General features: G+C 42.5%; 1 protein-coding gene across 2 annotated transcripts in view; it reads right to left on the reverse strand.

Annotated features, from left to right (window-relative positions):
• The window catches only part of MCC (MCC regulator of WNT signaling pathway), a 461,802-nt gene that overhangs the window by 123,030 nt on the left and 319,795 nt on the right, over positions 1-18,977 (reverse strand). For both annotated transcript variants that reach the window (XM_012470094.3, XM_012470095.3), the window contains one exon: positions 679-792. In XM_012470094.3, the coding sequence (XP_012325517.1) occupies positions 679-792 (114 nt within the window). The remainder of the gene's footprint in view (positions 1-678; positions 793-18,977) is intronic.

Consider the following 18,977-nt stretch of genomic DNA (forward strand, 5'->3'; position numbering starts at 1 on the left):
CAGAAGAGAGAAATAATTTTAAAGAGATATAAAATATTTAAGCTAGTAACAGATAAAGACGATCTAATATACAAATAATAGAAGTCCTTGAAAAACCAAAGCAAGGGAAGAAAATTAATATTAACAAGGTAATTAAAAGGCTATGCACGATGGCTCATGCCTGAAATCCCAGAACTTCAGAAGGCCAAGGCAAGAGGATCGCTTGAGCTCAGCAGTTCAAGACCAGACTGGACAATATGGCAAAACCCCAATCTACAGAAAATACAAAAAATTAGCTGGTAGTCCCAGCTACTTGGGAGGCTGTGGTGTGAGGACTGCTTGAGCCTGGGAGGTTGAGGCTGCAGTGAGCCATGATTGTGCCACTGCACTCCAGCTTGGGTGACAGAGCAAGACCCTGTCTCAAAAAAAAAAAAAAGGTAGCCATCTGGAAGGGATCCCTTGATAGGCACCCTGGACTTCGTAGCTTCTGGAACCGTGAGAAATAAATATTGTTTAAGCCACAAATCTATGGTATTTGTTACAGCAGCCAGAGCAGACTAAGACAGAGTATTTGCTGCCAAAGCTGTAATTTGTTTTGTTGAAATTTCTATACCCACGTTTTATCTTAAAATTAAGGTTTTTTCGTTTGGTTGGTTTTGTTTTTTAAAGGAAAAAAAAAAACCTTTCCAGATCCCTTACCTGTGCCTTGGCCAATTTCTTTTCCAGAAGGTCCCGTTCCCTCTCTGTTTGCTGGAGACGTTTATTAAGCTCCACTATATCTCCCTTTAGTGATGCCAGGGCTGCCGAATGGAGCTGTGGTGACAGAAAGGAAGACATTAGAGTACCGAAGCAGAGATGCGTTCCTTCCCTTCATTCCCACAACTAGCATAACCGCATTAAAAAACTATCATCCAAAAAGCAACACTTTTGAAAATGAAGGTAAGTGTTATGAATCTTGAGGACAAAAGACATAAATCAGGTGTGTTACCAGCGAGCTGGGTTATATGGTCACCCTAAATATTATGTGTGGGCCCTGGGACCTAATTTTGGATGCTATAATCAGGCCAGAGAACAAAACTTCTTTCCAATGGCTTTCCCCAAGTTACTCTGTGAGGAGAGCCTGACAGCTGAAGTGGAACGGCCTGACTCGAATCATGAGAGGAAAGAAAAGGCAGAACCATATAAATTTTCACCTTTGGAAAACACAAAAGCTGAATTGGTCTTTTGGAATTCAGTCATCTAAATGGCATGTATCACAGGCAGACAGGGACTGAGCATTAAAAACAAGTGGCAGAGCTGATTTTTAAATGGTCTTGTACAGTTGGCCCCTTTATTTTCTTGTTGGTTCTTGCTTCTTCTTTGCCTCCCCGCTTCCCCCGAGAAGCTGTACTGGCCAGACAGATGCTTCTTATATGCTAGCAGGCCCTCTTTCAGGAGCAGCACCAGAACTCTGACAAATGATGCTGAGAAAAGACAAACTAACAATCAACTGAGATCTCTTTCCCCAGCCAGTTCTCTGGGTTAACAGGAGTTAGAAAGAACGCTCTTCAACAGATTAACAAGAAGCCCACATACATCCAGAACCTCAATCTGTTCAAGTTCTAAAGGCTGGGCTTTGGCTACACACACACCCACCACACATGTCCCTTCTTTGACTTTTCAGGCTGATGGATGGAACTATTTTTAAGATCTGCTCAACACACTGGTCCCAGCAACACCCTGAAACTTCCTTTGAAACCTTGAAAGCTTCCATTCTAGGTGGAGCTGAGAACATCCCCTGGCTGAATTCCATACTTCATTTGGGTGAACAACTGGAATCAGAACAAACCATCCCCTGTCTTTCTAGGCTTTCTGTAGCCTCTGCCAAGAAGGATTTAAAGTAAGAAGTAAGCAAATACATTTGACCTTTAAAGACGGACACAGGATGATGGTACATAACTCAACTTCGAAGATTCTCATTTGAGGCTTAGAAAAATGAGCTTTTCTGCAACCTGCCCTCCACACACAGCATGTTGGCTGACAGACTTCGGGGAGAGGGTAGGGGTGGGTGGTGAGTGAGGGAGAAGCAGATACAGGGGAGGGTGTGGGGTTTCAAAGCAGTTGTTTTTGTTAGACTCTAACAGAAGTAAATGTGACTTCACTTAATTGCATTGGAGCAGCACACCAACAGATCAATAGCCGATTTGAAATCAGGAATGCTTAAAATTAAAAAAAGAAAATGTCAAGCAAACTGGCAGTATTTGTCTTCTGATGTAGGGCTAAGGCCGCTTGGAAAAGGTCACTGTAGGTTTCAGATACAACATTTTGTGTGACGACTTCTCAGCACAAATACCACAGTGTTCCCATTGTATAATCTTTTGGAGATTGTTTTGTTGGGTGCAGAGGGAACAAATCCACTCCCTTTGACAGCTGGTTGCCCCCTCAGCCTGTGAACTATCAATCTGAGGATTTTCCTTCAGCATCCGACACTGTGGCACTTTATGCTATTATACAAAGTCTTGAGAGAGGATTTGCCACCTCACCTCCGGTGAGAAGGATAAAATACTTGAGAGCTGACATGTTCTTTAAGAAATTGAGGAATGGGAATAAGGATCCCAGTTCTGTGAGCCTAGTCTTGCTTCTCTTCCTCATTACACCTCCTCTTCTACTTCCGGGGAAAAAGGTTGCTTAAAGGGATTCGGGGAGGCCCGGAGGGAAAAGCTGAGAGAATGCTGCATACTCCCCCACAGACTCCATGAACTGAACCAGATGGAGACAGACAGAGTACTTACTTCCATCACAGACTTGGAAGAGGGGTCCAGGATGGGTCACTGCTCTTGGGGAGAGCACCGGGTTTGGAGTGATAATACCTTCCAGCCTACCAGCTCTCCAGACTTCCAGGAAGAGCGGTCAGATACCCACTGGGGGCAAGTCCCTTCACTTCTTTGGATGGAAGGTGCCTATCTATGAGGTAAGAACAGATTCCTTGAGAATCTCGTGAATGCAATGAACCCTTCTCCCAGGGCAGAGATGAGTTTGGGATGCGTGCATATTTTGCACCCAATTATGGTGATGACCCACTCTGGAATCTATCTACAGACCCCGCAATAAGAAACATCTGGACTCGATGTCAGCTCTGTGACCCCACATACATTTCACAGTCTGTTTCATCCCATCATCACAGATGTCTGAGTGGGGAAAATAACTTTGGTACCAATGTCCCCCACTCCATAACTGCAGGTGAGGATCTGAAATCCACAGACTGACTTGCTTACTCAAGGTCTCACGGTCAGCTGAGCACCAGGCCAAGCCACAGGACTCTTTTCTGACTCTATGATGTTGTACATGACAGAAGTTTTCAGTTTTTTACTTGGCTAAGAATTTTACTTAACGTATCTTCTCTGATTGTAAAAGTAATGAAAATATGACAGAAAAATAAACCTCAAAGAGTATTCTCGTGTGTTAGTGAGGGGCTTTGGGTGGTTTTAAACTGTTTTTGCTTGAGTACTTTTTGTTTAAGGAGCATTTTTTCCTAAAAGAAGTTATTTTTATATTAAAGATGCAATAAAATAAAGTGACTGTTTTCCGGGCATGCAGGCTGCAGCATAAATATCATACAGGGTTATTCTGCTTCCTTGCTGCAGTCTGTCTGTTCACCTGCTCTTCTGAGAGAAGGAAAAACTGTAACAATGAGGTAGAATAAAACATGTCTCTTGCTGTTACTGACAATTGCTTGGCAGAGGCTACAACCAGAGAGCACAGGAGGTGGAGTGTGGGAAGTACCTATGAGCCACAAGCCACACCGCCTAGAATCAGCTGACAGTCCACCCCCTGACCTCCTGGACTGAGCAGGAGAGGAGAGGAATGGGCTTCCCACGACAAGTCTGAGTGCTGGACACTCAATCTCTGTGCTTTTGAGTTCAATGGCTCTCCCTGTCCCCCTTCATTACCAACTCAGTTATCAAAAACGGACATAACTTCCCTTCTTTTGGGGTTTCACCTGCCTCTGGCAGAGTGGGTGGCACCCCTGCAAATTCAAAAGCTAGAGTGTTTGTGAGTGATTCTACATGAGGGAACTTGTATCGTTGTGTGTAGGCAAGCATGAAAAAATTAGTTTAGTGGTCCTTCTGGGCAGTTACAACTTTTTTACTGACAGATAATATTTACACATATTTATGGGGTACATGTGATATTCAGATGCATGCATGCATACAATGTGTAATGATCAAATCAGGATATTTAAAATCACCACCACTGCAAACATTTTTCATTTCTTCATGCTAGTAACATTTCAAATCTATTCCAGGTATTCTGAAATATACATTATTGCCAGCTATAGTCATCCTACTGTGCTACCAAACAGCCAGACTTATTTCTTCTAACTGCATGTTGTACCCATTAACCAGCCTGTCCTCATCCCTCCCCACTACCCTCACATTCTTCCCTGCCTCTGGTATCATTCTATTCTCTATCTCTGCGAGATCAACTTTTTTGGCTTCCACATATGAGTAAGAACATGTGATATTTGTCTTTCTATGCCTGGCTTATTTCACTTAACATAATGACCACCAATTCTGTCCACATTGCTACAAATGGCAGGATTTCATTCTTAATATTAAGGCTGAATAATATTCCACTGTGCATATGTACCACATTCTCTATATCCATTCATCTGTTGATGGGCACTTAGGTCAACTCTGTATCTTGGCTATTGTCAACAATACTGCAATACACATGGAAATACAGGTGTTCCTTTAACATGCTGATTTTCTTTCCTTTGGACAAATACCCAGTAGTGGGATTAGATCATATCATAGTTCTATTTTTAGGTTTTTTGAGAAACCTCCACACGATTTTCCATAACGGTTGTCCTGATTTAAATTCCCAGCACCAGTGTAGGAGAGTGCCTTCGGGTAATTTTTAAAAGGACTGAAAGTGGGTTTAAATCTTGGAAAGATAAATGTACTACAGCAACCAAAATTGTCAAGTATGTATAAATAGGAAATTATATTTATGCCAATTTTTGGAATCCCTTTAATCATATTCTGGTCTCTGAAATGGCCTCTAACTTGAGTGGGAGATTCAGACGTATGAACTATGAAGTATGATGAAAAGAAAATGTTCCATGAACCAAAGAGAAAGAAAATACATGCTGTTTGGAAGCTGTGCTAGTGTCTTCCTCAATACATATTTCTCTTCCTCCTTAGGAGTCAGATGCTGATTTTTAGCTGGTCATATTGCTGCTCAGCTAAAATATCCCAGTTCCCATCCTTCAGTGCAGGTGAAGCAAGGTATAGCCATGTGACAAAGTTCTGGCCAATGCAATGTAAGCAGAAACACTGTGAGAGGTATGGGAAAATCTTTTTGAGAGGCCACACCCTTTTTCCTGTCATCCATCCTTGCTGCTTGGTGTCTTATGTGATGGATGGAGCTCTAACAGCCATCTTGTGCCATTAAGCTGAGATTCTAGGGGGCGGAAAGGTGCCTGAGTCCCTAGCAACTTTGTGGAGCCACCCCACCAGTGGACTGTCTAAACCCAGACTTCAGTTACGTAACTGCTAGAAATAAACCTCTGTTGTATAAAGCGATGTATGTTGAGTGTTCCTGGCAAATGACGCTGATCTAACCCTAATTCACAGAATCAGATAAACCTGGGTTCAAATCTTATCTATGCCACTTGTTGGTGGACTATCTTTGCACAATTTAATCTCTTTCATTGTAAGGCTGTGTCAAGACAAATGAGATGGCATTCTGAAAGTGACTATCAAGGTGGCTGGAATCACATAAGCACTCAACAAATGGGTTTGTTTCAAGTCAATAACCTTCTCAGGCGGACCAAGCCCCATCAGAGGTGCTAGGGACACTCCGAGGAGTAAAACAGTCCTGTCCTGGAGAAGTATATTGCCTGGTAGATAGCACAGGACTAAGAAGACGATAGATGCTTTGCCTGATTCTGCTGAAATCCTAAGGCTTAAGGAGCTGACAGCCAGGGCCCTTAATTCTCAGTGAAATTTTAACACGAGGCCTAAACGAGGTTGGATAGGACCCTGACACTTCCTATACAAATCTGGGTCTAGCGCATGAAGGAATATAGATCCATACATTCCTCACATTTCTGGAGATAAAAAGCCCTAATTCCCTAGGCTGTTTTGAGCCCTGATTTACATTCATTTTACACTGTGTATCCAAATGAAACTAAACCACCTGGACATTTGGCTGCAAGCTAACTGTCAAAAATGGTTATTTTTGGATAAAACATAACTCGAGTAAAAAAAATTTCACTGTTCAACTGACTGTAAGGACAGGGCCTCTTAGCCTCTAAGAGGAAAGGTGTCCAGCCCCCCAGGGCCCAGGTGAGAAATGAGCAGTGCCCTCATGACACTCTCTCCCAGGGGTTCTTCTGTGCTAAGTGGATAGACATCTTTTCATTACATATCTGCTGTGCGACAAAAGGCTTCACACTTCATAAGGTGCCCTTGAACTCTGCAGTCCAATGACTCTGCTAAGAGCCCCTACAGGAGCGTCACTGTGTATTTCTGGTTATTAGGTGCTTCTGCATTTTGCTACCACTGGCAATAAACACAGCAGACAGGCCTGCACCACCCAGTGCACATGGCACTCTCCAGGCATCAGCTCCTCTGACCTTCATCCCGCCACGACTTTGTGGCCTAAGGGGAAGCTGTGATTCCCGATTTGCTGAGGGACAACTATTTTTCCCATGAAGCACAGTAGGTAAAACGAATGCAGCATTTGAATAAAATGGTAGAGAGCCTAGATTCATCTTTCTGGGACTTCAGTCTGCACTTTGAACAGCACTGTCTTCAGAGGGCCCAAAGGTTTCTGTAGCCACAGCTGAGGCAGAGGAATGAGTTCATCCCCACAGTCCCTATCCAGATACAGGCACCTCGTGCTGCTGAGGCACTTCACGGGGCTGAGGGCTGGACCAGTCTTCCCTGCTTTGTTGGGAGGTGAGTTCATCTGGGGGAACTGTACTTGCTCTTTCTTTCTTTTAACTTGGTCTGGCTACTTGAGGTGCTCATTAACACTCACCGCCAGCATGCCTCTATCTCCTTCTCACTGAGTCACGACAGGAGTTACAGGGGTCCCCTGCTTAACGGAGGGAGATCTGCTCCAAGACCTGCAGTGGACGCCTGAAACCTCAGTTAGTACTGAACTCTATATACACTATGTTTTTTCCTATACATACAAAGCTATGATAAAGTTTAATTCATAAACTGGTCACAGTAAGAGATTCATAATAGTTAATAGAACAGACCAATTATTAACAACACGCCAGCATTGCTACTCTTGTGCTTCGGGCCATTATGATGTAAAATAAATATGACTTGAACACAAGCACTGTGATTCCATGGCACTTGATGTGATAACCCAGCTGGCTAATGGGCGGGGAGCACAGTCAGTGCGGATAAGCTGGACAAAGGAAAGAGCGTTTCCCCGGGTCGGACAAAGCAGCCCAGCACGCGAGTGCATCAGGCCACTCACAACGGCACACAATTTCAAAACTGCCAGTTGTTTATTTTTGGTATTTTCCCCTTAATATTTTCAGACCGCAGTTGATTGCACGTGACTGACACCATGGGTAAGGGGGCATTACTGTACTATTCTGTCTTTCTAACTGAGCCACTCGCTTTCCAGATTCAAAGTATGCACAATTTCTGCTTATGTTTTAGTGACGACAATGGGTAGTGCCAAATTCTCTCATCCAGTGACCTCTTCCTTAAATAGGGAGAAATGAGAACAACTCAATTTCACTGAACACCTGTTTTTGGCAGGTCCCACACTGCATGCTTCATACACTTTACCTGTTCCATCAGCTGCAGAGGAAAGGCAGTGTCAAATTCCAATGCCAAAATCTGGGAATATGCTTGAGAATTCCAGGCCACTGGGCAGTGATTATGAAAGTAATAATTCTAATAGTTCCGTTTGCTGAGTGCTTACGGGTATCAGGGGCTTTGGCTAGGCACACTACATGCCATATCTTATTTAACCACCACAATGCTGTGAGATAGATATTATTACCTCGTTCTGGCAAATGAGGAAATCAAGGCACAGAGGAGGGGTAGAGAATAGCCCAACTGAAGAAACTCATAAATATTAGGTTGGTGCAAAAGCAATTGCAATGGCAAAAACCACAATTACTTTTATGCCAACCTAATAGTACCAGAGATAATGACACACAAGCACTCTATGCTCAAATCTCCACCATGTGCATCGCTGGCACCTCCAATTGAACATGCCACAGCTCTCCCTTGCCCGAGGGATGTGTAAACACACATATATCCATTTATGTGTGTGGAGAGGGTGGATGTGGGGTGGAGACGAGGTGTGTGCACTGGCAGCGCTAGGGACAGGGAGAAGCAGAGTCAGAGTTTTCACTATGGCAGCACCCATGTGATTTTGGGTGGGAGCAGGGAGGGTGGCAGGGCAAGTCCTCCAATGCTGTGATGAAGCTTGGGACTCAGCATGGTTATGAATTTGGGTGACTCTCTTTGTCCTTTCTGTGCTTTTCCTACTTTGTAGAAGGGTTTGTATCAGATTATCCCTAAGATTCTTCTAGTTTTTTTGTTTGTTTGGTTGGTTTTTTTTAGACAGAGTCTTGCTCTGTCGCCAGGCGCCAAGCTGGAGTGCAGTGGCGCGATCTTGGCTCACTGCAACCTCCACCTTTCGGGTTCAAGCAATTCTCCTGCCTCAGCCTCCCGAGTAGCTGGGACTACAGACATGTGCCACCATGCCCAGCTAATTTTTATATTTTAGTAGAGACGGGGTTTCACTATGTTGGCCAGGATGGTCTCGATCTCTTGACCTCATGATCCGCCTGCCTCGGCCTCCCAAAGTGCTGGGATTACAGGCATGAGCCACCGCGCCCAGTGAGATTCTTCTAGTTTTAAAACTGTAAGTGTGCATGCCTGGCATGTTCACCTGTCCAGGCACCTGAGTTCTGCACTGTGGGCTTTGCATACTTTATTTGTCCACTGGGTCCCAGAAAGAATCTGCTAAGCTTAAACATTTAAGGAAGCTTCACTCTATACAGAACTGTTCAGCCAAGATCTTTTCCCTAAAAATGGAAGGAGTTCTCAGAATCACACATCATCTTACCACTGGCAAGGGAATTTGAGAACATCTAGTCCAATTCCTTCATTGTATAGAAATGAAACAGACTCAGACGGGAAGTTCAAGGTTCATCAAATTCAGATTTCCTGGTTCCCTGTCCAGAGGCCACATCTCTCCCAGTGACCATCCAAGAGCTCGTAGGTAGTGAATAAAATGCGTGTGTCCCAGCTATCCTTAGAGACAGTAAGAAACATCTGGACATGAACAAACAGCCTCATTCAGCTTCCCCTCCAAGACTCCACACCAAGGTATTCTAATTCAGATATATAAAGAACAAAATGTCTGGTAAAGGGTAGCGTTCCCTGCTAGATGGACACCATCAGGCCTGTTCAGTCACTTCTAGGACTGAAACTTTCCTCTTTATTGCTAGAATTCCAGCTAGGGGCACTTGCTATGTAGGATTTCAAGAAAAGCTATTCATAGTCTTGAAACTTAAAACTCATTACATTTAATCTACAAGATGTCTCACTGCATGTAAATCAGTTTTGTGTGCCCTAGATCAACTCGGAAAGCAGCAGCTTTTCATCTTTCACTTTACCTGATCATGTCATTGAGAGTTCAGGGCCCCTGAATTATTTCTTAAAACCTCCTTGAAATTCGGTTGCTCAAAACAGAATTTGAAGGCACCTTCAACATGGCAGCACTGGGACACCATTTATGTAAGAAAAATTAACCCTACCCGGTGAAGGATAGCTGATATAGGGAACAGTGCCAGATCACAAAGCAGGACCAGGTACTCACTGTGAAAGCTGTCAAACTGGTCCCCAGGACCCACTTAAAGCCACACCTCCTATTCTTCAAATAAATGGTTAGGAAATGGCTCCCAAGGCCGGGAGGTGTCTGAGACTGACAATCAGCTTTGAAGATGACCCTCAATCCCATCCCATCTGTAAACATATGCTCCTCTGAAAATAAATCCCCTCATAATTTTTACTGGCAATAATATTAGCCAACACGACTGCTTGCTATGTGCTAGACTGCTATACTCAGCACATAACATGCATTTTCTCAACGATTCTTCACATAGCTTCTTGAGATGGGTATTGTAGTTATCTCCAATTTAAAGAGGTAGGAACTGAGACTCAGAGGTTAAGTAACTCGTGAAGCTAGTAAGTAACAGACCTAGAATGAAAGCCCAGGACTGTCTAACCCCATGGTCTTGTTCATAACTACCATGTATCATGCTTTGCAACAGAATATCATAGCACTTCTGAGATCCTTGCAAATACCCATGAAACTGTTGAGAAGAAAAGGTCTCAGAGGGTTATTCTGATAAGAGGGAAAAGCAGAATTAGCACAATTAGAATGAAGAAGAGAGAGGTATTCATTCTTTAAAACTTTAAACATTTTGAGAAACAGAAGATCACTGAGATGGTATCAGACCCAGGAAGGAATCAGTGAAAAATTAATCTCCAGCTATTTCCACATTCTATGTGGGAAAATTAAAAGAGGACAATATTGCAGTATAGGTAAAAAAGCCCTTACAAACACCTAACTTTGCTGCTTAAAGAGTACAGAGAAGGAAAGTTTACTTCAAGTGTTGTGATCTTTAAACATTAATCTAAACAGAAGAATATTTTATATACCTTGTAAAAATTTCCTATACAAATGTTATAAGACAACAGTAGCTATTAAAAATAAGCTAGTATTTTCCACTAAAAACAAATCTTAACTTGTATTTATTTTCAAGAGAAACCAAAATTATGTGGCTATACAAGCATTTTTGGAAAGAAACAGACAAAATAAAGACACTGCAATAAGCTGCCTGCACCAACTTAAATTTCAAGGTGGGTTGCATCCTAATGACACATCATGAAGGAGATGAAGATGTAACAATTAAATCCAGCTAATCAGAGGACATGAATATTTCAGTGCATGCTAAATACTGATGTGATCCCCCAGGTGGAAACTCCCACAGAGAATTATATGAACATGAGTAAAAGAGTTCTCTGACAAGGTCTACATTGTTCATAAATTTTTATATTGATCCAATTTAGCAGGTATTGAATTCCTCATTCTAGAGAAACCAAGTACCTTTAATGGTGAAACAGTCAATACACTCCACAGATCAGTAAAGGCCTAAGTATTTTTACAGCAATGGCTAAAGTGCTTTGAAGAGACCCTAGATTTTAATGGATTAAGGACAATACTTTTTCTTTGGGAAAGCAAATGAAGGTTTAGATTTATGTGTGTGTGTGTGTGTGTGTGTGTGTGTGTGTGTGTGTGTCTACACACACCCATACACATGTATACATACAATTACCAACATATACACATATGGAGTTTATATAAAACTCAAGGCACATGCTTCCAGACTTTTAATTAAAGCACAAGAGTCAGCCAAGATGTCAGCTATTTAGATATTCAATACAATCATTTTAAAATGCATTCCCATCTTTTTAAAGATACTTTAATATGCATTATTACATTGAAAGAAAATCAGTTTTAAAATGCTTGATGCCACGGCATGCTCCGTTTCAGGGACAGGCCCTGACTTGTCTTGCCTCACCACAGGGCTGCTGACGGATGGGCCATTTACCGCTTGCTGGTACATCTAATCCAAAGCACCAGGAAAGGAGAGAGGAGACACATTTCAAATCTGCTTCGTGTTCCCTCTCTGATGTGCCCCGCTGACTGCTTCAGAGAACAGTGTGTTTAGATAGAAAGAAGGAAAGGCTTTTAGGTCTGAATCTTCTCTCCTTTCCAAATCACTCTAACCCAGCCAACAGTAGTCCTAATCCAGATCACTTTGTTCCCAGAAAAGGAAGAAAATAGGAAAGAGACTCGACAGAAAGAAAACAACAGGGAAAAACAGTTTAGTGGTTAAGAACCTAGGCTTTGTCACAAAGCAAAAACAAAATACCCTGGACTTGAGTGTTAGTTCAGCCTTGGGTAACTCGTTTAACTTTTCTAAGCCTCAGTCTACTCATCTTTAAAATGGGAACAACACCCACTCATTCTGAGTTGAGAAGATTAGATGAAATACTGCAGGCAAATCACTTAACCACAACGTCAGCTGGCAGTGTTAGCCACAGTGATAAGTGCAATCTTTTTTTTTTTTTTTCCTGAGACAGGGTCTCACTCTATCACCCAGGCTAGACTGCAGTGGCAAGAACACAACTCACTGCAGCCTCGACCTCCCAGGCTCAGGTAATCTTCCTACCTCGGCCTCTCGAGTAGCTGGGATCACAGTCCTGCAACACCACATCCAACTAATTTTGTTCTTGTCGTAAAGATGGGAACAAAACACCATATTGCCCAGGCTGCTCTCGAACTCCTGGGCTCAAGTGACTCTCCCACCTCAGCTTCCCAAAGTACTGGGATTACAAGCTACAACCTCGGTGCCCCGATCCACTGCCATCTTACTGACCACAATCATCATATGCCACCGCATCTGCCTGCTGAAAAGTGTCAAAATAAAATTGGGCTTTGAAAACAGTGGTACATTACTATCCCATCTCGTTTTCACAAGTCCTGATTAAGCAATCAGAACAATTCATCACATTGGAGCCTAGATCATATTAATCATAGTAATCTAGACTCTGCCTTTCAACATGTGTAATTGAATCAGCTGCTTCCTGCACCCAGGTTGGGCCAGCAGGTAAGCAGGCAAACACATTCATCCTAAACAGCCTGGAAACTGGAGTAGCCTCAGGCCCACTCTGCACCCTCCACCTCCTGGGTCCTCCTATCATTCAGGGAAGAGACAGTAGAGAACCAAGTGGGACATACATAGTGACCCCAAAATCAATTTCCATAAAAATGCATCTCAATAGTATGTAAGAGAGGACCAAATAAGTTATTTTAAGCAAGGACATACTCAAAGATAATCTATTCATGATAGAAAACGATTTAAAAAGTAAGTTTTTGAATAAATTGTGTCACAGGCATAGAATACTAAGTTGTCAACAAAATATAGAGAAACATATAATTAATTTGGCAATCATTATTTCCCACATGTACGACTTATTTTCTAAATTCTTTCCCGCTGGTTTCCATTTGTCCCCCACAGACCATTCATTCTCCCCCATCCACTCTTGATCTCTTTCCTCCTCTTTTTCATAACGCTTACTATGACCTGACATCATATCGTAACATTTTTTTTTTCACTGACTCACTGCCCCCATAAAATTATGAGTTCCAAGAAGGCAGGGATGTCAAGAGGCTGGGGAAATAGCTCATGAACAAGATGAACTGTGGCTGGCACATGGTAGAATTTCATACAGTATTTGTTAAAGGGGTAAAGTTAGCAAATTAGATAATACAGATAAAGGAACATTATCCTTACCTCTTTCCACCACCACTATGAGATGGTATCACCTGCAAATATCTGTCAGACATTTTTGAGCGTGTAGCTACACTTAAAATAGTTTAAGCAAAACAATTTTTAATATAGTACTATTTTTGGCCACAATATCTAACTAGAAAGAAGTCCAGAAATATGTGTACCAAAATACGAACGGCATCCCCAGATTATCTCTGTGTAGTGTGATTGCAGATGATTTTCTTTCTTAGGTTTATTGTATTTTTTCTGTAATAAACATATATTAGAATTATATAATTTTTAAGGTTTTCTTGGGCCTATTTCCAAAGTCTTATGAAGAATACAAATAATTAGGTAGTCCTTGCTCTCAACAAGCTCCCAATGTATTCAGAGAGATAAACCAACAATTTTTCAAATCTAGGAGTTGGAAAGATAATTAACTGTCCTCTTATCCAATAGTCCAACCAGTGCCAGAATCCTATCTACAGTGTTCCCTGCAGGTGGTCACTATGTCTATGTGATAAAAAGCTCGACTGCTCCTCAGACAGCCAAGGCTGTTCACTGTTGGATAGCTACTGGCATTTGCAAATGTTACCTTACATAGCAACTCTGAAATTGCCTCTTTGTAACTTGTCCCATTGGTCTAGTTCCATAAGTAGGATAAAATTAACTCTCTTCTATACTCCAAGCTCTCCAAATAATTCACTCTATCAATACCATCCTTTCTAAATCATCAAACCTCCAGAACAATCCTTGATCACCCAGGGGCCCCTAGCATGTCAATTTTCCTTTTGGTAAATGGTAGCCAGGACAAAGCACAACACTCCAGATGAATTCTGCCTAGCACATTTCCTACGTGCCAATCACTTTACAAGAGTTTTCATAAAATTCTCACAGTAAACCGAGATAGGTGTTACAATGACCTCATTTCACAGATAAGGAAACTGAGGCACAGTCAGTTTTCTAGTACTTGAAACCACAAACTTCTAAGCTGACCTGTCACATTTACGATGGGTATTCAGGGTCACACATTTTGAGATCACGTATCTGGTGTGGGCTATGGGAGAGAGCCTGAGGAGTCAAGACTGCAGACTTGGATGGCGCTCAGCACCAGATGGTTTCTAGCAGTGCTGCTCAAATTGGAAAGGCCACTGGTATGAGAGGGAGTTTCAGTGGGATCCCCACACTTGCTTTGACAGTGCCCGGCACCAGAGGGAAGAAGCTCCCCTGTACAGGTAAAGGGCAGCCTGAACTCTGTAGTCAAAAAGGCGCTGTTCTACCCAAAAAGACCTTGTTCCTGCAAGTAAGCCATGCATCTACCGAAGCTGGTGCACCTCTTGCGCCCCACCCCATCTGCCAGCACTAGCCTGGCCAGGGCCTGTGAGTGTTTTGCAATCCCTTGCCAAATCAAAGACGCTAGAATTGCAGATAAAAGCTCCAACACAATGCAAGTCAACCACAGACCAGAATGAAACCCGGTGGTTTGAGTCTAGCTTGACAGCATTCCAGCTCTTTTCCTGTGAGGAGCTGCTTCTCCCTCAAAAGCAGTCTGTCCTCCCACTTTGTCTCTAGAAACCACAGCATAGTAGTAACTCAGACAGGTATGTAACAGCTCAGCATTATCTTAATATAAAAAGCCTCCCTGTTTCTCTCCCGACCTACATGAAACACCAACATTTTATCACATATTGTCTTGCCAGTTCTCTCCCTTACAAACTGACTTACTCCTTTTTTGCCCCCTTAATTTCATGAGTGAATTCTGAAATTAATAACGTATGTCAGTGGTAGTGGCATTACGGACTGCAGATGGGATAGCTAAGAACAATGCAAGGTCTCCTACAAATAGGCACTCTCCTCCACCCTTCTGCCATTACCGGGACTCTGTGACACCCTCAAAGAGAGAGCAGGGAAGAATAAAGAGGAGGGCACAGGGATGGGTTGATAAAAGAAAAGTTCCTTTGGGGATTTATGTTTATTGGTTGTTTCTGACTTTCTCTACATGGTAGGCGCCCCCAACCCAATGGCATGGTCTTCCAACCTGTAACCGCCCAATAAGTCCATATTATGTTCCAGACCTAATGGTAATAGAAACAGTTGGTTGCTGAGGGAGGTAGGGAGCTTTTGGGTAATCACAAAGAGCACACAGCTTCCTAGAAGTAAGTCTTCTTTCATCACATCATCACACGTTTTTGGGAATGACACTGCTTTCTGCCCCCATCACATACATACATTCATTTGCAAACTAAATTTCTCTTGTGCTTATTAAGGGAGGTGGGGGGGCGGGGGCGGCGGGAGGGCTGCATATTTTCCCAAGCTCATGAAGCCCAGCCTAATCATTACTTCAAACATGCCACAGCAAAAGAAGTGACATCTAATCCTTGTTTTTCTTGTCATGTCTACCATTCCCCCACCTCCTTGTAAGCATAGCACTAGAAGGCAAACAGAAAAATTCCCTAAAGCTGCCTTATTTTGTTTTCTGAAAGCAGAAGGCAGTGAGCAAAGAAACTATGAAAGACTCCTAGGCTGTTTAGGAATGACACATTTCCAACCTAGATAAAAATATCAAAGGAAAGTCTAAGTCTGGCAGTGACTAGAAATACTGTCACTTTAACAATACAGAAACTAAAATTTACCCAAACTCTTAAAGCTAAGCCTCACTGCTAAACAAGTTTACACTGACCATCATTAGGCATGGGACCAAGTACAGCGGTGGAAAAAATGTTGAGCAAGCTTTTGCCTGTTATTCAGAGGGTGTTTCCTCAGAACGCCACATGAATTACCCTGTGAGGTCAAAATTCTGAAATGCTCATCATGGAACAGTGTGGGTAATAACACAGTTTAAATGCAAACATCACTCTGAGATGGCTAAGCAGGACTGTAAGATCCGAACGTGGAATGTGGAACATGTAACATTCCCATTACCCACAACACAGGGCATCATTTATTAAAAAAAAAAAAAAGAAAAAGAAAAAAAGCTTACTTTTGGGCTCTCAGAAAAATATCACAAATTTGAAATGGGATGATTTAGCTCAGAGTTGAGGAGGATGAAGGCAAATTAGCACTAGCTGCCAAGCATATGATGAACTCTTAGACTGCAGGGACTCACCAGGGTATGCAGCAAGAGATAATGGGTTTACATTTCAGCATGAGGGATTCAGGCTTGCTCTAAATGTCTTTCCTGACAGTGAAGCTTGTTATGTCTTACAAGGTACAGTGATGGTTGTGGAATTACTCTCCCGGAAAACCTTTCCAGACGGGGGCGAGTCTCATCTCTCTGGGATAATGTGGGTGCAGCCCTGCCTTGGAGTTTGGTCCGCAGTCTCTCAAGATTCATTCCAGTCTGATGATTCTCTCATTTTACACCAATAGGTGCACTGGGGCAAAAAAGGTGAGTCAACACACAGACAACAATTATGGAGTGCATTTCTTTTCATGTGGCAAAGAAACACAGTGGTTATTCCAAAGGAAGAACGGGAACCTCAAAGCTAGCTTTTTATTGTATTTTCTTAAATCCTGACAATTGTGACTCATAACAGAGCAACATTTACAGAAGTATGAAATTTACGCACTTCAGTCCCTGATGTGCTTTGGGCTGAGAGCTATGGCATTTACACACCTGCAGGGCTGAAGGCTACCCAGAAAAATGACTTAAATAGAACTGGATATTTATTTAAAGTGATTGATACATAAAGGAAGAGCTTCCTCATCCCCAAAATAACAGGCTAGAGTGAAAAGTGGAAAGAGAATCACCACTTTAAATTTTAACTTCAACAGATTTAAACTCTTTAGACTCTTAAAACAACTTTTTTCTGGGGCAGAGGATCATGACCTACAACAACCACCTTCCCCTTTCAATAACCATTTTTTTTTTTTGAGACAGGGTCTTGCTCTGTTGCCCAGGCTGGAGTGCAGTGGTGCGATCTCGGCTCACTGCAACCTCTGCCTCCCGGGTTCAAGCGTTTCTCCTGGCTCAGCCTCCTGAGCAGCCAGGACTACAGGCGTGCGCTACCACGCCTGGCCAATTTTTTGTATTTTTAGTAGAGATGGGGTTTCACTGTGTTAGCCAGGATGGTCTCTATTTCCTGACCTCGTGATCCGCCCATCTCAGCCTCCCAAAGTGCTGGGACTACAGGCGTGAGTCATGGCGCCCGGCCGATTTTAAACATTAACATCGAACCTACCTCATTTCAGACATCACAGTTTTGGGAGACAACAGTTTTATGTTCATGAAGAAAAAGTGCAAACATAGCAGATCATTTCCTAGGGAAACACACAGCCTTTGAGTATCCTTAGGAAGCAACAAAGTTATGCGGAATTTTCTCATATACGTAGTGCAACATTAAACCAAGGGCAGGTCACAACAAGCCTATCTGGAGCTTTACAGATACTGTACATGCTTGCAGAAACATGGCAACTAGAGAGCCATAAAGAACTCTTAACTTACATGTGGAATATTAAAATTTTGATGAAAATGTGCCCTTTTCCAGATAAATACCAGATGTCAAGAGTACCTTCATATCCATTCAGACTCGTGCTTTACATGATTCAGTTCTCTGAAACCTTCTGAAAAAATATACTTGCACTTCTTTCCCTCATTGTACTTATGGAGAAGGATTGTCACGTACTTTTTATTAAAAATTTGATTAAGAAAAGATTAGCTGTGCTGCACAAGGTAAATGATTTCCATAGAAATACATTATTAGAGTATACAGAATGATAAATCTATGCTATGAAAGAATAATACAAAGCAGACTCTTTCTACATACAGTGAGTTCAAATTCCAGAACATACCACAGGCACAAAACCTTTGTGGTTTACAGAATTCTGAATCTCGAAGTTTGAATAGTGGGTGCAGGCCACAGCAACTGTGCTTTTTTGCTATGTGTGTGTTTTTAAATTAAGCCCTCCTAATGGGTAGGGTTGGGGGAAAACAAAGGGGACAGATCTGAGGTGGGCAGCAGAGAATGGGGCAGGGGCAACAGACCTGTCCACAAGGCGAATTGTATTTTACCCCTAAAGTCTATAAAGCAAAGACCCTCTCAATCCAAGCTTGACCAGTAGCAAGCAATAGCTTAAGCAGGCATCAGCCCCCCTGATATCCACCAACTCTCTTGCAGGCATCCATCAGACACAATCAGTGGATGTAAAGATTGTGCTGACTAAGCAAACAGCTTTAAAACAAGCCCTCTGTGCCTCCCCTTCCCCAATCCCTAACCCTGGACCAGCCTAAATGCCTTTCTTAAAGACATCTGGAAACTCTCACCGTCCCAGACTCCCTGCTCTCTGTCCTATGAAGAGAGAAAGAAGAAATGCCGATTTGCATTGCTCTTGCTGCTTATGGGTAAGATGGGAGGAGAAAAAGGGGAAAAGAATCCAAAGAGCAGGGGGAAAATGATATAGAATTGATAGGCTGTATACATGGAGACAGTCATTAACTCTAAAGGAAACCAAGAAACCCAGAAGGAGAAAGGAAAATGAAGATAACAGGTCAATTAGCATTATAGGTTTTTTAAAAACTCTTTTTGAAAGACTTCCCTCTGCGGGACCCTTCCTGCACCCAAATGTGTCAAAGCCGTAATCTTGCATAGTCTCCTGTAATGCCACGCCACAGCCTATGACCAGC

Source organism: Aotus nancymaae, unplaced genomic scaffold (assembly GCF_030222135.1).
Source record: "Aotus nancymaae isolate 86718 unplaced genomic scaffold, 86718_ANA_hifiasm-v0.15.2.pri h1tg000014l, whole genome shotgun sequence".
NCBI classification, from domain to species: Eukaryota; Metazoa; Chordata; class Mammalia; order Primates; family Aotidae; genus Aotus; species Aotus nancymaae.